The following is a 24,391-nucleotide window of genomic DNA, read 5'->3' as shown; positions in this document are numbered from 1 at the left end:
ACACAGGATAAGTCTGGCCCTTCCCTCTATTCACTTTTCATAGTCGCCTTTGTTTTTAATTTATATATCTTTTTATTCTAAATTCCTCCCATCCCCAAAATAGAACAGACATCAGCCTGCAAGCGAAGGTTGCCAGACGTTGGTCTTGTGGATTATAGTGGCTTTTTGGCCTGGTTGGAAACTGAGCCCCACCCTACGTAGGCTTGGATTAAAAATAGCCTTTCTTTTCAGCAGGCTGAAAACTCTACACAACACATTTACATCTTGGTTTCTGGGGCACTGGCAGCCATGGGAGGCCCTTCAGCTGTAAAATACCTCAGAAAATCTGTTTGCTGCTAATTAATCCAAAAGCACTAAGGTGACCGGTGTCAGGGAGGTGTACGGCCAACTGTCTGACTGCCAGCCATGGAGCCTTCATAGATACTGAGTAAAGGTTTAGCCATGCTTCTTGCCGAACCTGAAAGAGTTGAAAGCTGTAGACCACAGGCTCTGTAGTCCAGCAGCCTGGAAAGAGCCCATGGTCACACATGGTCCATCCTTGTTAGTGGAGAGAGTTGGCTGGGTGGGATGAGGAGAGGAATGGATACTGTGTCACTGAGCCTCAGGGGCAGGAAGGAGTCAAGGCCTTTTTTGAGTCCTTAAATGTCTATCTTGGCTTAGGCAGCTGTTAGGAAAATACTGTCAGAAGGTCTTATGCTTCATTAGCCGTGATGGTGACATCTTAGAGCGATAGCAAGGTGTCTCATGGGTGGCAGGAGGACCCCAAGGTTCTGCTCTCTGGAGGGGAGTGTTGGGGATGGAAGGGGTTCCTGGATGGGACGGTGTTTTCACGGAGGAAGGTCCAGCAGGCTTGCAGGTCACTAGCTCTAGGATGGAAGGGCAGAGGAAGGGAAGTGCTTCCTACAACTGCCCTGCTAGCTGGTTGTATGAGCTTGGCAGGGAGCTGGGTGAGAAAGGGCACGTGTGCTGCTCCGATGGCTGGAGGCCATGCATTCAAGGGGAGATAGCAATCCTGGCCTAAAAACACAGCCTTTTCTCTTCTTGCCTTCATGTTGACCGGTGTTTTGATGCCCAGCAAAAAGAACAGCAACGTTCTGGGGCTGCAGTAGGCATGAGGCTGCCGGCTTGAGTATGCCCCAGCTCCTCAAGTGCTGCAGGGAGAAGTACAAAGGCCAGGAGACAGCTCAGCCCTGTCCGTCCAGACCTGAGCTCCACACTCCTCCCTCTTCTTACAAAACAGAAAAAAAAACTTTAAAGGCAAGAGGTTGACCGGTATCTGGTGTGGTGATCTCATTCCCCCCACTGCCTATTGCAAAAGCCCAGCCTCAAAGCCAAGCCTTCTCGGGCAAGTCTTAGTGGTTGGCCAGGGGATAGCAGAAGGGAAGAGTCAAGTGTCTCTTTGCTCTATGCATCTGTTCTCTGCCTCCTGAACCTCAACTGTTGACTCCTTGTATTGTTGTAATTTGTTTTCCGCTGTCCGTGGCCATGCTTGTGTGAGGCAGCGAGTTGTTTTACAGGCTGGTAGCCACCGGCAGCCTCCCCCGGGATGGGAGGAGGGCAGGGGGCTTCTGCCGCTGCCTCTTACACGACTGTGGATGACCAGCGTGCTCTATGTGCCTGGAACGGTTTACATGACCTTGTTGATCAAATGTCTCTCCAAAATGCCTTTTTCTCTCCAATTCTTGCAGACTCTGCCTTGGCTTGTTCTGTTTCTGGTTCTTCTGTGCTAGACTAGACTGTAAAAAAAAAAAAAAAAAAAAAAAAAAAAAAGGCGAAATATTGTCTGTCTTATAAAACCTTTGTAAACAGTCATGAAACTGGCTGTAGGAGGACAGTAAAAGGATTTTGTTTCTCCCAAACCCTAGGGACAGAGCCTTCAGCCTTTGTCTAACTCGGCTGCATGTTTTCACTTCAGCTGCGAGTCAAGGGGCTATTTGTTCATATCTCAAATTCTTAAAGTGAAAAAACCTGACTCCTGCAGTTATATCTTTACTACAGACATCTTTTTTTGCTAGAGGAAACTGAATTTTTCTTGAAAAAATGTTAGCTAGGCTGCTTTTTAAAATTGCATAAATACAGGAACTGTATAAAAACAAGGCAGTGTGAACTATAGCCCGTGGCAGGGCCAGGTCAAGACAAGGAAAAACCTGCAAGACACTGATTTGGGGAAAAAGCATGAAGAAGAAAATCTGATACTCTGGGAGATGAGACAGGCTGAATATCCTCAGAAGAAACCCTTGTCAGTGGTTCCAATATCGGCTGCTGAAGGAGGCGATGCCGTGTTTTGCCGGAGGTGTCGGCGACTGCCGGGGCGGTGGCGGAGAGGGCAGTCGGTAATCCTGCCCCTGCCCTGCATCCCGTCACTGCAGCTCCTGCCAGAGGTCTGTTTGCTAGAACTGCTTCTGTTGTCTTGGTTCCAGATGATGGGGAGACTGTTTTGCTAGGGGGAAAAAAAAAAAAAGAATTAATTGCAGAGCTCTAGGGACGTCCTCTTAGATTCCTACTGAAATTGTTGCGTCTCATTGAGGTGGTGGGAAAGAAAGCTTAAGAAAAATCCCCTTTGTTCTCCCTCGCTTTTTTTTCCCCTGAAGATCAACATATGAAAAGTATTTTGTTACTAGAAGGAAAATAGGAAGGCATGCGATTCTGCACTCAATTTATATATATGGGACTGATTCTTTGACAATATGTTGGGGATTAAATTAGGGCTCTCCAGACCTGAATGCACAGGATGTTTAAAATGCAGGTTGAAGACCTTGGATAACAGAAGCTTGTACCTGCTCTGGGTTAGATGGAAGGTGATGGAGGGGTTACTGTCCTTGCTGCCTTTGACTCTGCCCTGCTGGGAAGGACGGGGATGGTGGATGAGGTTTTCCGTGCGTCCCCGTTTTTCTGGGAGAGCTCAGCCCAGCCCCTCCCGGCAGGCGAAACTGCTGGGCCAGCACCAAAGTTCTCAGTGTATCCAGAACAGCACTAACCAAGTGGAAACTTGAATTCGAGCTACCCATCCCTGTAATTGGCATTCATAGTTTGTGAAGCAGTGCTTCAGCTGGGTCGCTTGCTCAACAGTGTCTGAGAGATCATAAATCCCGGGTCCTTGTTTACGCTGCCATCGCAATCTTGTGTTCCTTCCTGCTAATCAGCCGGGAAGGGTCTGTGGAGCGTTGTTTGGGTTTGGAGCAGGGCTGTGATTTTGAGATTCCAGGATGCTGAGTCTGGTCCCGGGGACAGGCTTGGATGCTCTCCTGCCTCGGAGCCCCTGCAGCAGGACGCTCGTGAGCAGGCTGATGCTCCAGCCCGGCGCTGTTTTCCTTGGGTTAAAACAGTGTTTGCCTCCACTGGAACTGCCGAGCAGCTGCAGTGCTATATACGTATCTATATTCTGCTATAAATCCTGAAGTTAAACATTTCCTTGACCCAGCAGAGAACAAGGTGCTTGTCTCCATCTGGTCACAGAAATAAAGGAAGTGAGTTCCAAAGCAATATCGCAATTAAGCTTTTTCTTCCTGAATTCTGCACAAAACGTTTTTGTCTCCAAGAATGGATTGCGAGGACTTTTATCTTGGGGAATACACAGGGTGTTTGTAGGTGTATGTAAAGTTATCTTATTCTGATTGGTATTGCGGAGACAACCAGGGAGAAGGCTGGCCCCTGCTTTTAGGAGCTTTCTGAGATGGCAGCACTTTGAAGGAGGTGAACAGAGAACAAATGGAAATACGTTTACAAACACGTTCATGTTTCTCAGTGGTCCTGGAAGTAATAAGCAAGTTTCTGAATCCTCACTGAGGTAGAATTCACCTTTCCATAAGTATAGAGACATTAAGGCCACTTATTCAAAATATTTTCATTAATGTCTGACCTAAACTTTAGCCTGTTCCTTTCTGCGCTGTTTGGCAGAGGTCGGGACTGAGTTTTCCTTGGGGACACGGATGGGAGGTTCCAGCGCAATCCTGCCCTTCTGCTGCCCACCCCTTTGTAACGTTCTTGTTGATCTCATTTCCAGCTGGGCTCTTGCCACCGTTTTATATAAACCAAATGCTAAGCAAAGGCAGCGTAGTCAGACTTCTTGTTCAAAACTTGAAAAACTTACATTGCTTCTGCCCAGCTAAGAAGCTCCTGGAAGTTACTGTAGCCATCCAGGGGCCGGCTGGGTATAGCAGCACCCAACCTGCTTTAGTTAGATCGACCGCTAATGGCAAGACCTCTTATACCTCCCTCCCCGTCTCCCCCTTCTCTAGGGGGTATATACCATTTTTCTGGGTTATATGGTGGTGTTCTAGTTGGTCCCTTCGCTCCCTGTCTTCTGAAGGTCTTGGAAAGCCATGAAATGGAGTAAGATTTTTGCCCTGTACTGGTGCCCTTGGAACCCCCTGTTAGGCAAGAGCCTTGACAACCAGGATTGGTCAATAATTCACTTCAGCAATTAAGGCTTGTGCATTGCGTTGATAGCAACTTGGCACATGGCAAGGTATTGCACTTTCACGTGTAACACTCGTAGCTAACAGCTAATATTCTTGATCAGCATGTGGACCTCTGGTGTAATTCGTGTTGTAGCTTGTGGTATTGCTCCCAGCTATAGATCTCCCCCTCCTACCTGCAAATGTGCTTTGTGGCTTCTATCGAATGGCGTGCCTTGCTTAATCTTGGCTTTACGTAGAATCTGTAGATGAATTTTTTTTATTTTTTATTTGGAAGGATGAGGGTTTCTTAAAACTAATTCATAAAGCATTAAACTCATCAGCGGCAACAGATTGAGAGTGTAAGAAATCTGCAGTCAGAGCAAAGACTGGCTTCACAGCATAGAGATCAGTCTGCTACTAGTAGTTGGTTTTTATGGGCTGGAAAATGTGAGACAGGTTACTCATTAACAGTGTAATGAGCTGTATGGTGAAGATTGCACTCTAGGGACCTGAAGGCCATGGGTGACAATTTGCAGTGTATGCGTGAGCGGTAATCCAGCTCTACCTCACCTTCCTACACACCTGAAGAGAGTGCCGTGGTGGTGGGAGCCCCTGACGTTAGCCTCTCCAGAAGGTCCATTCCACAGAAGATTTTCTGTTGGGGTCTGAGACAAAAGAAGGAGTTAGGGGGGAAGCTTGCAAAAGCAGGCATGAGCTAAATACCAGGAAAAGCTTCATAGAATCACAGAATGTGTTGGGTTGGAAGGGACCTCTAAAGGCCACCTAGTCCAACCCCCCTGCAGGGAGCAGGGACATCTTCAACTAGATCAGGTTGCTCAGAGCCTCATCCAGCCTGGCCTTGGATGTCTCCAGGGATGGGGCCTCCACCACCTCTCTGGGCAACCTGGGCCAGTGTCTCGCCACCCTCAGTGGAAAGAACTTCTTCCTAATGTCTCATCTAAACCCACCCTGCTCTAGTTTAAAACCACTGCCCCTTGTCCTATCGCTACATGCCCTTGCCAACAGCCCCTCCCCATCCTTCCTGTAGGCCCCCTTCAGGGACTGGAAGGGGCTTGAAGGTCTCCCCGGAGCCTTCTCTTCTCCAGGCTGAACCCCCCCCAACTCTCTCAGCCTGATCTCACAGCAGAGGGGCTCCAGCCCTCAGATCATCTTCGTGGCCTCCTCTGGCCCCGCTCCAACAGCTCCATGTCCTTCTTGTGCTGAGGGTCCAGAGCTGGACACAGTAAGGTCAAGGTCCCTTGAGAGGAGACTCCGGACTAGTTCAACCCCACTAAATTCATAGGCCTACTTGCATAACATGATGAGCTGTGTGCCAAAATCTTCTACCTCCAGCCCCTGGCAGACTCTCCAGATGAGATACCAGTGACTCCTTAAAAACCTTCTTGGGCTGGGCGCGTGGGCTGCTGCCCAGCTCGGGCTGTGACTGTACCAGATTTGCCTTGTCTCCCCAACACCGAAACCCTTCTGATAGCGGGGAGGTGACCTGCAGGTGAGTCGTGTGGGACTGAAGAGCCACCCAGTGGCAGTCTCCCACAGCCTCCCCACTAGCCCGGCAGCGGACTTGTCTGGACAGTGGTCAACAGTTGGCTAAATCTGCTGGTTGGGGCAGGTTGTGACTGTGGTGGTATAACCTCTTCTTGCACAGGTGGAAGATATTAAGCAGTCCCTGACCTCTGTATCTGCATAATTGCCAGTCTTGCTACAGTCCATGCATTTATTTTTCCAGCCACATCCTTTTTGCTGTTGTAATCTTATTTTGAAGATTACGCCAGTTTTATTAGTAATCTAATAGGCTGCTTCTGTACACAAGTCACTGGTGGTGCTTGGCATTGGAGATAGCTCTTGTTTGCTGTTGACTTCTTAAACCAAAGTGAGATACAGTGCTTGGCTTTGGTAACGGTATTTATGTTTTAGTATTTGGAAAGTGAGTCTTCTCAGGGGAAAAGTCTGGCTCAAGTAGCTGAAAACTTTGCAGAGCTGTTGCTGCTGCTCAGGCTGCAGAGTATTTATCGTTGACAGAAAGTGGAAAGGCTGATGATGGACTTGTATGAAAATACGTGAATAAATCTGTACTCCTGTCACTTACGTTGCGGTACAATCTGCGGTTCAGATTGTTTTTTGGTGTCTCTTAAAACTTTCCATTTTGTGCATGTGAAGAGACCATAGTACAAAGAACTACATTCCTATGAATTGCAGCTTTTGCAAATTATTCTGAAGCTTATTCCGTGAGGATGCAGTCCACGTGAATGCTTTGTATTTCTCAGTTGTAAATGTGTCTAAACTGGCCGTTGCCAGAAAATGGATCAGAACAGCTTCCCCATTCAGAAGTCTTGGTCAGACAGTCACTTGTGTTCCGCAGTAGCGTAATTCTGGTGTAAAGCACTATGAAGTCACTGAGTAGTGACTTATGGTGGGTAATTGCGTGGAGCATCTTCTCCAGGTGAGCAGAGGATTGCCTAAGCCATGTCAAGGACTAGCCTGGGTGATGGACAAACAGGGCAGGTGAGGTCCAAGATGGAAAGGTACGTTTGTACCTGCAAGACCCTCCTACCAGATCTAGTGCCACCCTTTCTCCAGCGGCCTGGTCTGTGGTGTGGCTGAGCTGGTCTAACTGGGGTGCCGCGCAAGGGTGGTCCCTCCTTCCCTATGCTGATGCCCCGTTGGCCCCACAGCAAGCTGGGATGGGGGGACCAAAACACTGAGGGGGAGAAGGACAGGGACGGGGTGGCCTTTGGATGGCAGCCTGCAGTGAAGTCTGCCCTACTTGGATGCGGTTTACTATGTGTCCAGGTCAACGTGCTTCTGTCTTCATCAGCTTTCACCTCACGCCATTGTCATCACCCGAAGAAAAGTGGTTTTTTTGGGGTGTGATAGGTGCAAGGTGCACCCTTGGTGGGTCAGGTGGCCTCTGTTTTGGCTCAAAGGTGACGTAGCAGAAAGGCTGTGGAAGCGCCTTGGAACTGGTGGTGCCCTGCTCGGCCTGAGACCTGCCCGCGGCACCGACCCCAGCAAACCATGACGGTACCGCAAACCCCGGCAGCGCTTTTGGCGCTGGCTTCTACCGTGGGGAGCGCAGCGGATCCGGCAACTGCTTTTTCAAGTGAAAGTGCAGAAGGGGTTCCCAGGTCATCTTTAGTTTCTCCCTTTACGAAAAAACCCCACCCAACCTTAGACTCCCCATTGCCCGTGATCTCAAGGGAATAACTTGTTCATTTTTTTTTTCCCCACGTATTCCCTCTCTGCACCCACCTTTTGTGCCTTTTGAATTTAATAAAGTGGGTGACTCAGTACTAAATATAAAGCCTGCTTCCCGCATCATCTGCTGGTGGCTCATTTCCTGGAGCTGACATCAGTGGAGCCTCCGATGTCCTTATGAAATAGCGAGACGCGAGAGATCCTTTCCCGGGTGTTCTGGGCATACTTGCTGGCTCCTTTGGTGCCTGCAAGGCTCCCTGCTCCAAGCTGTGAATAACGAGTCAGTTAATTACTAAGCTGAGCCCTGTTGGAGCACAGGGTAAATCAGGCGTGTCCTCAGATCTGTTTTGCACTGCAAAATCGTACTCTAGTTTGCGAGCATTTTTTAAATAAAGACTAACTTTCAGTCTTGACTGCATATGTAAGCTTTTTATTAAATAAATATGAGCTTGACTAATGTCTTGCTTTCTTCCTGATGACAGGCTCGCTGAAAGAGCAGCTCAGGAAGCTTCAAGGGGGGAAACCTAGCAAAGGCGGATCTCTTTTTCTTTAAAAAGACTGATAAATTGAGGAGTGAAGGTGAAATGCCTGATCCTCAGTTGACAAATCCTGCCATAGCTGTTTACGTTGATGGAATGCATTCTGCAGTTGGTCAGAACTGAAGGTGAAGGCAAGAGGCACATAAAACCTCAGTTTGTATTAAAAAGCACAGAGGAGAGTGCTTCTATCCATCTGTGCATAATCTCATTAAAATCCTTATCTTTAAAAGCCAACGTGGACAGAATGGGAGGAAGGGAGCATCTTGCACATGGTAAATGGTCACTGATCCCACTCCGAAATGGGATGGTGACTGGACACTCAGCTTTGCTCTCTAAAGCCCTGGCTCATAGAGTGTGGTGTTTCTTTCTGATGGAGTAGACTATTGAGGTCACCTGGTTTCTCTTCCACCTAGGTACTTTTTTTGTTTGTTTGTTTTTAAAGGAGAGGAGATGCTCCTGAAAATGCTTGCTATGCAGCACCAGAGCAGGCAGGGCCAGGTGGAGGCAGGAGGTTGAGCCACCTTTGCCCCTCCTGGATCTCCTGAGGCTGGTGTGGCCCGGCCCTCTGGCCAGGGGGGTTTCTCTAGCATGGGTATGCTGGAGGGGGCCAGCATGTCCTACACTCCTTTGGCTGGATGGCAGTGGAACTGGCTGTATCCCAGTAAACAGCTTTTTTAGGCAGGAGCTAGAGGTGCCTGCAGGCAAAACCATTCACAGAAATCACTAGGGCTGGTGTAGCATGCCCAGGGACTTGTGCATTGCCGTGGGTTTCATTAGTTGTCTTGTACTGCTTCCAGTATTCATAGACTCATAGAATGGTTCGGGTTGGAAGGGACCTTAAAGCCTGGGCAGGGACACCTCCCACCAGACCAGGTTGCTCCAAGCCCCGTCCAGCCTGGCCTTGAACCCCTCCAGGGATGGGGCAGCCACAGCTTCTCTGGGCAACCTGGGCCAGGGGCTCACCACCCTCACAGCAAAGAATGTCTTCCTCACATCTCATCTCAATCTCCCCTCTTCCAGTTTAGAACCATTACCCCTCATCCTATCACCACAATATCAGCGTGGCGTCTCTTGGCATTGCTAACTAGGGGTGGAAAAGACCACTTCTGGAGTGGGCAGGAAATCCTGGTGTCCAGGAGCAGGTGGTTGTCCTCTCCTGGGTGGTGGGACTTACTGGGAAGCCCACTGTAGCCGAAGCTGGATGAAGCCAAGGACTGGATGTGCTCCCATCCTCCCTCAGAGCTTTGCCAGAGGGTCTGTTCTTGAGGGCTAGTAGAGAGAGGAGAGGGACAAGGTGACTCCTGGGTTTACCCTCTCTGCTCCCCCATCACCTGGGAGGCAGCAGCTGCCGCTCCCACAGCCCTCGTTGAGTAACCTCTGGAGGGCAAATACGCATTAGTGGCCTCCCAGCGAAACTTGGCAGCTGGAGCTGGGGAGGAGATGTGTCCTTGCGCAACGGTATGCTGGAGGGATCCTGTCAGTGCTGCAAGTCCTCCTTGTGCGTAAACCTTGGTCCTGATGCTCTGTGCAGGAGAGGGACGTGTCACCTGAGCCGAGTTAACTTCTGAGCACCTCGGGCATCTTGTGCTTCCCTAAAAGGCTTTTTTAAAGAGGGAGGAAGGGGAAAATGCACTGGTACACTGGTTTGACCATAAAACTTCCTATTTTGGAAGAGCGTGGGGAGCGGCGTGTGATGGGCCGTGCTGGAGGAAGTGGGCTGGGAGTGCCCGGGGAGCTGCGCGTCCGCTGCCTGCCATCGCCACACCCCGGTGCAGCCGGTCTCGGGGCATGACGTGGGGATGAGTGGTGCTGGCACTGCCGCAGAGCTATTTTAGGTTCGAGTGTAATTGCAGGTTGGACTGACAGGACTGGATTTGGAGTATTTGGGGAGCAGAGTGTTCTGAAAGCGGTGGAAAAACTGGCTATCGCTGATCTTTTGCAAATGAGGAAGACGGGTATTTCACATGCCCTGTGCGTGTATCGGTTAAACTTCTCACTGTGCTGACCGAGGACAGCGGGTAGCAATGCGCTTTCCCTTCCCGGCAGAGGGAACGGCAATAGCATTTAGCTATTAGGGTGCATTACACTTACCTGGAAGAAGTGATTAAGTGGAGGTGTGAAGAGCTGGTGGCTTTTGAAGGCTGGTGGCTTTTAGGTGTCTGCCTCTGCAGTGTGAATCTGCCACCTGCACACCTGCAGGTCCTGCTTTTCTGTCCCAGTGACGTGGAGAGGAGGTTTTTCTTTTCCCTCCCAAAAGCAGACATTGCTCCCGCAGCGGCTCTGTTGTTGACAGAAGTCACAACCTATTTCAGGAGTTGGGCACACTCTCCCCTGGACCCGCCAAGCCCCAAAGCCTCAGCCCTTCCTAAACCTTCCAGGATGAATTTATACTGTGCAATGTGCTCAGTCATACAGCGAAAAAGTGAAGGGGCTAAACTTCCTGAAAATTTTTCTTCGGTTTTGTTGCATGTTTGCCCGGAGCCCGGGTGGGCTGGAGGCAGTCGCTGGTTTGGGCCGGAGCAGCGGAGTCAGAGTCGCTCTCCCCTCCGTCCCCTCCGATGTGCAGGCAGCCTGGCCTCCGTGGGCTGCAAAGGTGTTTTTCAAGCCAACTTCTTTCCTTTTAAGTTACAGCTGCAATTCTGGGCGTAAAACCCTCTACTTCGGTTTTCATTATATTTACCATCCTGAGTAGGTTGTGGCTTTGGGGTTGGGTTGTTTTGGTTTCTTTTTTTTTTTATACCTCTCTCGAAAGTTTACAGCTGGAAGCTAAATTTTCAGGTGATACTCAAGAAATGGGACCAAGCGATGACTCGCTTCCCTGGCTGACGTCATTTTTGAAAAGAAACAAAAAAACCCAATGACCGTATTGGTCAAGTATTTTTAATTTTTAGAACGGTCACGGGTTCTTCAAATTCCTCACTAATTCCAGTATTGTGTTTATTAGTAAGTGACATTCTTTCCTTTTAGCTACAGGAGGGCTCAAACGTTATGGACTTAGAGGAATAGAAATTTCTGAAAGATGTGATTAGGTTTTGGAAATCCCACTTAACCTTTTTGGTGATTGATTCTGCTCCTGTGCATTGCATCAGCAGCAACATAGGACATGATGTTTCTGTGGTTTGTGCTTTCCCGGTTGGTAGCAGATGTCTGTCCGTGTTTCCTCTTGAGCAGACAGGGATTAATTGTCGAGGTAACGCGATATATTACAATACGGACCAGCTCTGAGCTCTGTATTTACCACCCATTCAGACCACTTCTCTTTTTTTTTTTTTTTTTTTTTTTTTTTTTTTTTTTTTTTTTTAGTGGAGGGACTGTGGGATGAAATAGCCCGCAGCGTCTTCCTTCAGCACAGATTAAGGCTGAACAGATCTGGATCCTCATTGCTCTGTTCGTGAGCTTCTGGTGGTTTTTAAGACATCCATAAAACAAATACAAGCTCCGTGTCGCCGTTTGGCTGGACCAGCCGAGAGCTAGCAATGCAAAATGCATTTAATTTAAAACATTAAAGGTAAAAGTTGTTTGGGTGGTTTGGTTTTGGGTTTGTTTTTTTTTTTTTTTTAAATAATAATAATAATAAAAAAAGTTTGCTTGCCTAAAAGCTTTATATCTCACTGGTTCCTGTTCCTAAGTGCCAAGCAATAAAAGAACAAAAGCTAGTTGTTGGGGGGGATGCCCCATCCCTGTTCCGTGTGAGTGAGTGTCCCTGTCCCTTAGCCTTTCCAACGCATCCTCTGGCGACGCGGCCGCATCCCGGGAAGCGACCTCCCCTCGCGGGGCGGGGCGGGGGCACCGGGGCTCGGCCGGCGCGGAGCGGAGCGGCTCCAGCGCCCCGGGAGAGGAGGAGGAGGAGGAGAGGTAAGGGAGGAGAGGAGGAGGAGGGGGGAGGAAGGAGAGGTAAGGGAGAGGAGGAGGGAGAAGTAAAGGAGAAGGGAGAGGTAGAGGAGGAAGAGGAGGGGGGAGAGGAGAAGAAGGGAGAGGTCAAGGAGGAGAGGAGGAGGAGGGAGAGGTAAAGGAGGAGGAGGAGGAGGGAGAGGTAAAGGAGGAGGAGGAGGAGGGAGAAGTAAAGGAGGAGGGAGAGGTAAAGGAGGAGGAGGAGGAGGAGGGAGAAGTAAAGGAGGAGGGAGAGGTAAAGGAGGAGGGGGAGGGAGAGGTAGAGGAGGAGGAGGAGGGAGAGGTGGAGGAGGGGGGAGAGGAGAAGGGAGAGGTCAAGGAGGAGAGGAGGAGAAAGAGGGAGAGGAGAAGAAGGGAGAGGTAAGGGAGGAGAGAAGAGGAGGAGGAGGAGAGGTAAGGGTGTCTCCTGCCGCTTGCTCTGCTGGCTGCCACTTGGGTTCTGGGTGTGAGCGCGTGCCAGGGATTGCCCTGCAATGACTTGTTGTGCTTTTATTTTCTCTGCAAAATGTCTAGGGTTTCCTAACGCTGTAGTAGATAAAGGAAAACAGCTCTAGGTGGAACGAAAAAGATTAATCTCAGGTTTTAATGCGTCTTAAATTTGGAATTTATCTGTGCACCTGACTGAGCAGCGCATGCAAACGGAGCTGCAGCAAGTGCTGTGACGGGCTTTGCATCACCCGGCGTTTAATTTTCGGAGTGAGGGCTGAGGGTGTGCCTCCCCGAAGTCGCGGTCTGGGGCACGTCTTTCCCCATCTCTGTCTGCAGCAGGCTTTTAAAAAGCAGAACTGCTTAAACTTGCATGTTAGAAGTGTTAAATATGTAAACATTTGCCTTGCAGAAAGCGTGAGGAGCTCTCAGTACTTCTGGGAAGTGGCAGTAGGCTGGTGGCTGTGGTGGCTACCTATCTTTTGGGGTCTTTTGCCTGGAGAGGCTGGGCTCCGCGCGCTGCTTTGCTGTTCCAGTGGGAATGTGGCATCACAGCCTGGCAGGAGTTTGTTTCCAAACTGAGGAGTTTATCTTGTGTGCTGTGTTTTCTGGGGAAGGCTGGCTGTGCTTGATGCTGGAAGCCAGCATGGAAGACACTCTCCAAATGCTTTAGCAGCGCTACTGGCTAAAACGCGTGTGTACCAAATACTTTTGGTATTGGACTGAAATGCTGAATTTTTTTGTGCTGAAAAAGTTAGGCTTAACATATCTGAAAAGCCGTGAAACGCATCTACTGTAGCTTCTTGCTGTCCTGATTTTGTTTATACCGAATGTGTCGCTCTGAGGTTTTGCTTAAGTTATACTTTACTCTTACCCTGCTTTTATTCTGCAAAACATCTGGTTGTAAAGAGTGATTTCCACAGCCGGAGGACTCTCACACCCTCCTGACGTTGGGAGTGGGGATGAGGTTGCCTGCTATTCGCAGTGCACGCATCTCTCTAACCATGACATCCGTCCTAGCGGTCTCGGGCACTGACTGAGCTGCCAAACCCAGGGAGGAGGAGGAGGCAAAGCAGCTTGAAGGGACCCAAGGAGATGTTAGTGTTTGGCTCCGGGACTGCTGAATGCGTCTTGGAGATCCTGCCTGGCCTGGAAACCTGCTAGTTAGGGTGCACTTTGCAGAGATTATGAATGCTTGTCTGAAATCCCAGAGTCATGGAGTAGAGCCTGCTTGATCCTGGACTGGCGACCGCTACCTCTTGCTCCCGCTCGCTCCTCCCTGGAGTAAGTTAAATTATAGAGAAGCGTGGGGAAGACCCTGCTGTCACAGTGAACGTGATTTCACTCTCGTGGCAGGCTCCTGGGAGGCAAAACCAACAGCTTCCTGCTCTTCTAGCCGTTTCGCATTAAGCTTGAGATTAATGTTCCTGCTTTTGTTAAGGGTAGATAGGATCTGTACCATCTTCTCTAGAGAAAGTAACTGTGGAATTTACAGGGGGGTTTTCTGCTTCCAAAAGCCACTAGGACAGCTATGCAGCGACACTGATTTATTACAGTCTAGTGTTGCATTCTTGCTCTAAATCAAATTATTTTGACTTATTTCCCTTTTTCCCAAGTGCTTTCTAAACAAGATTACAGGCAGCAGGGGAAGGATGGAAAAAGGTTTTTCTTTTATCAGTAGCTCTTTCTAGTAAGAGATCAGTTACTGAAATTCTTGGTTTTTAAGAGACTTTTGAAACATAATTCCAATGCCTAAAGTATGGCTTGTAGTTTCTAGTGCTTTGTTTCTCATTTAAGAAGACATTCACTGACACGGTTCTCTGGATGTTTATTGCCAGCAGTCACTGGGCTGCCGGGATTTCAGCCCTGGCCATGCCATTTCGGGACAGCTCTGTTTATCTTCAAACCGATAAAACAGTCTGCGAAATCACTGTACTCCAGCTGTACCTCTTCTAAAAGGTTGCACGAAACCCACCCTCCCAAAATTAATGGCAGAAACTCCCAATTGTCCAGCTCTCCCAGGATTGGCACCATCACGCTGGGTGTTTGGCTTGCAGGAGCTTGTTTGCTGGCATTGAATAAGGAGTGACTGTGATGTGATTTAATTTTAGGGATCGGGCTGATTCCGCCGCCCGGGCAGGAAGGAAGTTTAACAGACTGAGTAATGCTTCATGCTTTATCACGGCACATTGAATATCGGCGGCTTTGCCCCGGCTTCTGAGAGCGGCGGCTGGAGGTTGTTGGGGTTGAGATGGGTCTGGGCTGTGGGGCCTCGGCTTCCGTCAGCCTTTCAAGGGCTTTATCCAGCTGCTGGGGCCAGGGCACAGGGGCAGCTCTGTGGCTCACCCCTGTGCGGAACCGGGCTCCTTTTGGGCTGAATATTGGGAAATGGAGAGACACATGCTTAAAGCATGTTGAGGGTAACCTGCAGGTCTCAGCAAGCAGGTCCTGGTCGCTTCTGGGGAAGGAAATTAGCACTGATTCAGCCTTGTGGTCCTCATCCCTCCTCACTTATGCAGGCGGGGAGCCCGACGGCTTTCCCACCATCGCTCTCAGGGTCCCGTCATAAAACAAGTGATGTGATGGGCAATAAGAGGTGGGTCCTTTCTTGAAGTCTAAAGTCTCTGAATTCTCTGAAGTCTCTGCTATAAATTTATGGTTAAGATACAGAATAAGCAGAAGGAAGTGTTTAATGCTGCTCTTTATTTGGGGGACTACACAAGAATTACTGTCAGTATAAGAATTTTCTGAAAGGCTAGCATGATTTTTCTGTGCCTGAGCCAGGAATTTAAATTAAGCCTTCTGAGTCTCAGTCCATTAGCTAACATCTGACCCCCACCTCTTCTCTCTTTTACCTTCGTGCACTTAGGTTTAAATTATCTCTGAATCTTACTTGCTTTTGCAAGTTCCAGGCAGGATGAGTGTTCGGCTTTTCCTTTCCGAGAGGGCTTGAAAGGATCACCTGTTTCATGTTGTACTAATTGTTCGTGGGGAATATTGCCATTTTCTTTCCACTGATGTGAACAAACTATTGAAATTCAAAAGTGAGTTAAACCAATCTAGCGGATTATGATCTTAAATGTGCTCTAATCCTGGAGTAGTTGCTCTGCTAAAAGCAGAGGTGTGCCAAAATGCAACGTTTAGGAGAAGTATTTGGCAAAGAGGCTTTTAAGGACTGATTCATCGGTGCCTCGAGCAGTCTTTTATCTGGTTTCTACTGTGCCCTGCAGATGATAAGTAGTCTGTAGATGCATGTAGTAGAGTTGGAGCAGCGAGGTCAGGACGCTGATGGGTGTGGGGGAGTGAGTGCAGCCGCAAGGTCCGGCGGGCAGCTGCCCTCCTCCTTCAGAGCCAGCACTGCCCCTGCTTTCACCATCCATCCAAGCCATTTGGCCCTGGTGTTCCACGTCAGGAGCCTTCAGAGAAGAGTGCAGGTCTGCAGAAAGCTTTCTGTGCATCTCCCTTCCATTTGAGTCCCAAGCCAGTTTTATGTTTCTGTCGGTTCAGCCTCCTCACAGTAAAGGCTGGGCCGTGAGAGTGAGCAAGCGTCCATCGACTGTACTCCGGGAGTGCGCGTCACCCCTCACCGTGCATCAGAGGCGGCTCGGGCTCATAGTCCTTCAGGGCTGGACGGGGATGTGTTGGGGGGACTGCACTGAGGACTGGGGAAGCTTCCCCCCCCCCCCCGCCATGTGCAGCTGGAGTGGAGCATGTGTGTCACGCTGACTTCTGGTCCCCTCTGGCCTTTGGGCGATTTGGTATCACATGGCTGAGCATCCTCAGCTGCTCACTATCTTTCTGTTTTCTGTATCTGCGAGACAGAGGGAGTTGTGTACTCAAATCCCTACAAATTTCTGTGTGACATCCACAGCTTTCAGTATTCTGGATGCTGCCCTGAAGGGCATGCCTTTCCTGGGCTTGTAGCAATGGGCTGATTCCTGTTTGATGTCGTGAGGAGGTTTGACGCTGATTTGGGGTTTTCTGTGGATACTGGCTACAGCTCGTTTCTGGGTTGGGTGCTGAACGTGCTGACCGTTACCCAGGCCTCGCTGCACCCCAAAAAGCCTCCTTGGCTGTGCAGGGGAGTCACAGGCATGTGAATTGGCTGATGGGTCAGCACTTGTTTTAATAAGGATTTAAGATGATCTAAGCTAGTGAATCTGGTTCTGTCTCGAAGGGAGAGAAAACACTTTGACCAGCACCCAAAAAGTGAAGGATCAGGTCGTCTAGGCCATCCATGGGTACTGGGGCAGCAAATAAAGTCTAAGCAAAAGGCATAGGAAACAGGTTTGCTGTTGTTCCCATACCGTTGGAGTGACCCTGCCTCTGTGCAGCCCAGATTCCTGCTGGGCATCTACCCAAACGCTGCTCGGAAAAATCTCTGGCATCATTCTACACAGCTTTAGCTAGGAGAAATTGGGTTTTTAACCTGGACCTGCTGGAGAAAAGTGCGTGGATATCCCAGAGACGTGCCTCCAAATCCGGAGAGAGCCACTGGCATGCTGAGCGCAGTGACTAACTCCAGCCTAAGTCTCTGCTCCTGATGGATTTGACAGATTTTTCCCCCGCAGCAGCGGTGAGTTGTGTAACAACAGGAGCAAAGTCTCGCAGTCTGGGAGCCTGTCTCTCCCAGCATGGCAGTTTTAGGGTTTTGAAAGAATATAAAGCAAATCCCGCTAATGGGACTTTTGCTGATTTAGAGGTGCTTCAAAACCAGCAGCTGGGGGTAATCTCTGTATGGGATTGGGAAGAAGTGAGCCGTACGGTGCCTGTGCAGTGGGAATCGCTATCTGCGGTCCTGCGTCCTCTCCCTGCGATGCAGCAAGAGGCTGGTGGGCTACGCAGCCAGCGCGGGGGAGTCAGTGTGTGGGTGTACTGGGGGGTAAAGGCAGTAGCTTGAGGAAGCTGGAGAATTGGGAGGTGGGAGGCAGTCAATTCAAACAGCAAGCCCAGCTTAAAGAAATTCAGCATTAAAATTGAATTTGTGGGCCCTTGGCCCGTTGAGGTGAGCTGTTTGGTGCTGTGCATGGCTGAGGAAAGCTGGATGAATGATGAGATAAAGCCGGGTTTGGGCGATTGCTTTGCAGGTGTTACTGCCCAGTGCTGCTCTATAGTTAGAGCATTGCAGAGCTTGAGAGCAGAGCTGTAGCTTCATCCGGGTTGAGCCCGTTGTGCGTGGGGCTGGGAAAGCTTGGTTGAAGGGAGGAGCCACAGATGGGAGATGCAGCTACTCGGCCAAGCCTGGCACTGCAAAGAAATAACGTGCCCCTTTCCTTCTGAGGCAGGGGAAATGGCTGAGTTGATAGGAATACCTCTGTCGTCTGCGTGCATGAGTACCGCCTTCATGCAAAGAGCACAGCAAAGTCATTTCTGGTGGACTGTGGTTTGTAGCAGCGTCATGCTGTGGGGAAGGTGTTAAGAGACCTCAGTCCCTGAGGATGGGGCAGCATCTCCTAATTGCAGCTCTCATCAGGATGACGCCTATCACCATGGTGGAAAGACGAAAGCGTGGCCAAGGTCCGGTTTCAGCCTGTGCCTCTGACCAGTGACTGTCTGGAAGGTAATTGCCAAATAAAAGTTTATGTGCTTCCAGCAGCCTGGTGTTTGCTAGTAACCACACCGTAGCAAGTGGGTGCTGTCTTGGAGGAATTTGATGAAACACACAAACTGATTATGAGCAGGAGAGGATGGAGTGCATGATAAGTCTTCATTTACAGGCCATAAATCCCTAAGCTTCCCTGCCTCCCCCCAAAGCAGCAGTAAGTATTTATCTTGGAGGACTCATCAGACTGCAAGCTGTCACTTCCTCCTGTTGCTGTCAAGTTTGAAGATGTTGTCTGTAAAACCCTGAAGGCTTTGCTTGGACTGTACCAGAAAAAAAGAGCCAGCAGAGGTGCTGGGTGCGTCTGACGATGGGTTGGGGGGTGTGCGTGCCCTCTCCCACCTGCAAGCCTTCCCAAACACAGGAGAGCCTGGGGCTGGCCGTGGAGGAGGGCTCCTGCGGCATCAGGAGAGACCCTGCAGCATCCTCTGCGGCATCCCGGTCACCTGGGAAGGGATGCGAAGATAACTTAGACTGTCAGCCCTCACCTGTGACTTGCTTCGCTCCCTGCTGTGCCCCGAGCAGCGTGGCTGTCCTGGGCTGGCCCAGCAGCTCCACATGGCTGTGCAGGGTGGGCACCATGCTGCCGGCCCCATCGAGGGGGTCTGTGTGGTGGTGGGGGACAGGCCTTTGCAGCAGAGGGCTGGAGAGAACTTTGTGCTGACCAAGGTTCACACATCTTGCAAAAGGAGCCGGGGGGGCAGAATGGGGTGAGGGAATCAGTGGGTGCGGATGGCCACCCTGATTGCTGGTGTGGCTCGTGGCAGGGCCCAGCCCCGCCTGCAAAACAGGGAGGAAGAGGAGGATGGGGTGAGCCACAGGAAGCATGGGGCTGGATCCTGCCTCAGCTGAGTCACCAGGATTCCCTCCAAATGAGCCCGTCGGCTGCGTCACTGGTCCCTGCCCTGTGCTGCGAGCCCCGGGGCTCTGGCACTTGCCCTGGGCTGCGTGGCATCGAGAGCCCGGTTGTCCGGCTCCTTATTCCTAAAGCAAGACTGATACGTGCTGGGTTAGTGGTCGGAGACACACAGGTTGTGAGGTGGTTTTAATTAGCTAATGGTGACTGACTTGCCTTCTCATGTCTGGAGCCTCTGTCATGAAAAAGCAGCAAAACCACAGGTTCCTTGGAAAGGGGGAATCCGCACGGGGTGAGTCACTGCTCCAGACGAGGCCTAGCCTGCATTATTTTTTTATTTTTTTTTTTTAAATTGTATGGAAAAAGGACATATTAATACCTTTTTGTTGACACTTTAATGTGTCTCTGTGTTTGCCCGTTTGAGTAAACAAGCGGGTGCTGTTAATCAGTCGGTTGTAGAGATATTAAAGCAGGGCGGGTCGGGGAGGGACGGCGCGGCTCAGCGCTCAAACGAGCATGGAGCTGCCATTTGGATCTGCAGCAAATTCCAGCTCTGTTTCTGTTGGAAGTGTTCAAGTGGCTGTCAGGAAATATTTGGTTGCCATGCGCTTTGAAAATCAAATTAATCCTCCAGCTTTCAAGGAGATGTGCAAAGGCCTGGATGCTCCTTTCCTCTCTCCCCCGGCCATTTCCCACCGACCCTCTGTGCAGGGCGCAGCTCCCAGGGCGGCCCCTCTTGGGGAAGTGTCTTGAGGACTTTTTCTCTGGGCTTGAGTGTTTTTAAGTCGCTATCTGAGCAGTTAATCCACCCAAATGTCCTGGTTAGGTTCTGGCACTTGTGCTGGAAGTGCTGAGGGTGGTGGCATCCCTCTGGTAATGGTCCCTGCTGCAGCGGCCTGTCCCCAGGTGACTCGCAGCTGTTAAAACGTGGGCTGGGGCAGCTCTGTTTGACCTGCCCGTATTGCAGCTCTCTCTGGAGAGCAAATAACTAACCCCTGTTCAGTGACTGCAGCGTGTTTAGAAGCTATAAAACCTGTTTGCACAGAAACTTTGTACAGCCCCTCTCCAGGAAAGGGAGTCGATAGTGGAAGACCCGGGATGCGCTCGTAGCAGCTCTGATGGGTGGCACAAAGCCACGTCTTCCAAGGACAGAGACGGGCCGCACCTCTGCCGTTGAGCTGCTCTGGGGCTCCGTGATTCGAAAGGTCCCTTCCAAATCTAGACAATTCTGTCATTCTCCCAGAGTAACTGAAAATTATTCAGGTCTACTGAGTGTAACTGCTGGTAGCTTCTACTTCATGTAATTGAGTTCTCTACACTCAATTTGTTCGCCCATGTTTCAGGCTTTGAAAAAAAATAGCCCTTAACCTTTTATTGTTTATTCAGACTTATTTAGAGAAAACAAAAATCTCTGTGGCTGGCTGTTATCAACTACGCACATTTTTGCTGAGCTGTGGAATGAGGTGAGTGTCAACAAAAAGCAGCTCAAAACCTCTTTCTTCCCGGGGTTCTTACTGACAGTGTAGACAGTCTTGAATCATGTTGGACGTCCTGGATTATGTCGGCATGTGGAATGGATACAGCTCCGTTCCCCACATAGGGCTCAGTGCATGTTTGTGTCAGGCAAACATGCCTTGTGGGGCAGGTGCTTGCAATTACTGTGTCGTCTGTGTTTTGAGATTTCACCTGAAACAGGTATTTAAAAGCCGGGCAGACGTGATGCTGAGGGACACGGTTTAGTGATGGTTTTGTCAGCGTTAGGTTGATGGTTGGGCTCGATGATCTTAAAGGTCCCTTCCAACCTAGATGATGCTATGATTCTTGTGCATCCGTGTGTTATGGAGCTGCCTTTGCTTTTCTTCTCCAGGCTGAGGGATGAAGGCAGGAGCGAAAGGGATCTGGAGCAGGAACCACTTCCTTATACACTGTTTATGTGTGCAGTGAGCAACGTGCCATCTGCCGCCAGGGTGTAAAATGCATGTGGGATTGCTACCTCACTTCTGTCTCCTCTTTTCCCCTCGTTCTCTCTCCCTCCCTCTAAAATGGGTCTGTACATGCGAGTTCGTCTCCGGCTGTCACTGCGTGCCCTGGCAGTGGCTCCGCTGTGTGGGAGCGGTGTGTGGTGGCAAGGCGTGAGCAGCGTGGGGCTGCGGCCCACGGCCGGCCAGTGAGCCAGCTGACGGGCCAGCCCCATGCCAGCGCCCTAAAAGGGCTTTTTATGTCCCTGAAGACAAAGCCTCTCATTTCAAAATGCAACTGAATGAAAAACACGATTCTTAATGCCCTAGACTCAGCTATTACAAGCAAACAAACAAAAAACCCACGCACACCAAAAAAATGAAAGGCTCCCTGGCCCAGCGTGCCAGTGTTGGTGTAATACCTCTCCACTGCAAAAAAAACCCAATTCTGTAAAGTTGCTTTGGGAGCTTAGCAGTCCCTGTCAACTTGTAACTTGGTGGCCCACTAACCTTTTCCTATACTGTGTTGTTATATCATAACATCCTTTCCCCTTCCCAGACAGCTATAACAAGGTCAAGCATCTGCTTTTTCTCTGTTGGTTCAAATTCTCCCTCTCTCCCCTCAAGCAGAGAAATGGAGAAGGAGGAACCGATATGACAGCTGAGAAGTAAACCTGTTTTGTAGACTTACTGATGGAGGTGAACCGCCTAAGGCCTGGACGGGAAATTTTTTTTTTAGGTGAAGACCCACGCAAACAACTGCAGGGCATATCCAGAGCATGATATTTCCCCGATAAAGGCAAACAGAGCAGCTTTCTTACAAACTCTTGGCTTATGGTGGCGTTTTCTGCTTGTTCTGGTGTTAAAGATGTTAGAGATAGTCAGCAGCAAATTAAATTCCAATGAAGTGGTAATGATGCTTTTGGAAATCCCTTTATAAGGGAAATCCTTATGGTTTGAAAATGAATTGATGTGAATGAGGATTAGGAAGAGGGCAGAACTTGTGAAGGAGGGTTGGCTGAACTGTCAGTCTCATAACTCGTCCTCTTGTGCCGCCCGCCCGCCTGCGTAGCCAAAACTGGCTCTGGTCCCGATCGCGTTCCCCAGGTGCTTCTGCCAATTGGGAAATCCACTTTCTGTTGCGTGCACCAAGCCTGCTCAGAGCTGACTTTCTGGCTGAGCCGCTCCTTTATCCCCTGGAAGCAGCAGCAGGGTTTTGGTGGCACCGGGGTGCCCGTGGGAGTGCTGCCGGGAAGGGGCAGTCCCGGACTGGGCATCCCACGAGACAGGCAGGACGCAGCGCTCCTCAATCTTCCAAGGACCTGCATGGTAGCGTTTCCTTGGTCAACTACCCTCACTTGTAAGTTTTTTTTATACTGTTTCACAGATTACTGTGGTGCTTTTTATTTTTCTTTCCCCTCTGTCAGTCTGATGCATCTTTGCTGCAGTTCCTCCCCCTGCCCCATTCTTGCTGTACGAGCCCGGTGATGAAGTTGGCTGTCTTGCTGGTGGTGGCTTTTACTGACTGTTAAACATCTCGTCGTGTCCACTGGCAGCTCTGCAGATGCTGGGAGGTGGGGTCTGATGTGCTTTCCTTCATGTCTCTGCGGTGATGCAACTTCTGGTTGAGTTTCTGTGCTGCTGGCACCTGCCTGAGCTGCTTTCCCAGGCTGCCACACCTCCCCATCGCTCCCGTCTCCAACCACTTCGCTCTTTCCAGACTGAGTGAAGTGTTACAGAAAATGAATATTTACAGCTACAGGCAAACTTGTGTTCTGAAGCTAACAAGTGCCTGTGAAGGCAGCTGGAAGCCTCAGACAAAAGGGGCTTGCTAATCAGAGCACAGGCATTTGTGAACTGAGCTTCTTGTCGCTTGAGCAGCGAGCCAGCCCGGTCAGGATCCTGCTGGTAAGCCTGGATTCTCCCTCATCCCTCTGCTTACAGAGGAGGCGTCAGCTGTGTCTCTTCCCACAGGCAGAGGAGGAACCTTTTATTTCTCAACTTACAGCGACTGTAGCTAACAAAGCGGGAGCTGGAAAATCTTGGGATGCAAATCTCATTTAAAGTTGCACTGAGCCTACCCGAGTCCCCGCTGTTAAAGACCCTGAGCTAGAGCCAGCGTGTGTGCGAGAATGTGCTTATCGGCACCTGCCTTTTTGTTGGGATTGCCCTGTTCGCATTGTTCCATCAATCCCTGATATCTCTCGGTAGTATTGGCCAAAGTGCCAATGGGGTGTCTGATGCTGCTGTCGTGACTGTCGCGGGAAGGGGATGTGGGCAGGTCACTGGCCTTTTCCCATCCTTAAGGTGACACCTCCTGTCCAGGCACCTCATCAGTGCTTGGAAAGGAGGATTATAGCAGATGGGTGTAGGAACTGCATGCTTCATCCTCTCTGTTTCTTAAACACGAAGCAGATCTGATCCAAGCGGAGTGTCTGCGTGCTCGGGGTTGAGCGTGGCAGATGCCTGCTGTTCCGTACTGGCTTTGTGGTGTTCCTGCCGTGCTGTGCTCGGCAGGGTGGAGGAGGCAGTGGCTGTGCCAACAGCCTCTAGCTTCCATGGTTTATTGAGAGGCTGACTCCAGGGAAATAGGCAGGTGTTTATTCAAACAGTTTTCTTGTAGAAAAGCAGGCTGTTTCCTTTTTGCAAACAATATCAAGTACACTACTTTGTGCAGAAAGACCCTTTTCGGGTACTGTGCAGAATCTGTATTATTTGGGTGTGGTAGCTGTGTGCTCTCGGGGGACAGACAAGCAGGCAGAGAGCGTTCAGTATCTCTTGCATTAATATTTTAACTCTGGATTCTGATTTTGTTCAAAGTTGTGGAAAATCCCTGGAGATGTGAGCTTTTCTGACCTACAGAACACGCTGGTAGCAGGTACCTTAATGTGTGTAGAACAGCATAGCCCAGAAAATAAATACACAGAGCTAAATATTAACAAGGCTAATGGGATTTTTGACTTGTTAAGGAGTGCATTTCCCACCTTCTGAGTTTCACACATCTGTTTTCTTAGTGGAAAGGTAAATGTGGCTTCAAGAACTGTAGTGACCTTGGTACTGATTGTTGCTATACTGCTGTTCAAAACTGCAGGCATTTGAATGCAGCCTGGTTTCACACAGTGTGCTTTTTCTCCCTTTAGGTACTCCCTAAATTCATGAGATGGCCAACACCATGCAAATCTCCAAAGATGAGCTGGAGGAACTCAAGGAGGCCTTTGCCAAAGTTGGTAAGTCACAGTGAGGAGGGCACCTTGCTCCTGTCTGCTGTGCGTTTGAAATGGATTTATCCCACCCCTGTGATCAGTGGTGCCAGCAGGATGTGGGCAGCCTGCTGCTCTCGTGGTGATCTCTGTGCCAAGGAGTCTCTTGGCAGCCTTGTTGCTTCTGGCTTGTCACTTCTAGCCAAGGAGCCCAAAGGAAGGGATATGGGCAGTCCGGCTGTTGGTGAGCATAGCATCGTTTTGATTGGAAGAGACGTTTAAGATCATCAGGTCCAACCATTA

The 24,391-nt window shown here is 49.9% G+C and overlaps 1 protein-coding gene across 2 annotated transcripts in view; it reads left to right on the top strand.

Annotated features, from left to right (window-relative positions):
• Nucleotides 1-24,391, top strand: part of PLS3 (plastin 3) — a 54,518-nt gene that overhangs the window by 7,703 nt on the left and 22,424 nt on the right. For both annotated transcript variants that reach the window (XM_054213850.1, XM_054213851.1), the window contains exon 2: nucleotides 24,029-24,115. In XM_054213850.1, coding sequence (XP_054069825.1) covers nucleotides 24,049-24,115 — 67 coding nt within the window. In that variant the 5' untranslated portion in view covers nucleotides 24,029-24,048. The remainder of the gene's footprint in view (nucleotides 1-24,028; nucleotides 24,116-24,391) is intronic.

This window comes from Rissa tridactyla, chromosome 9 (assembly GCF_028500815.1).
Source record: "Rissa tridactyla isolate bRisTri1 chromosome 9, bRisTri1.patW.cur.20221130, whole genome shotgun sequence".
In the NCBI taxonomy this organism is placed as follows: Eukaryota; Metazoa; Chordata; class Aves; order Charadriiformes; family Laridae; genus Rissa; species Rissa tridactyla.
This window is presented reverse-complemented; position numbering and strand designations above follow the sequence as displayed.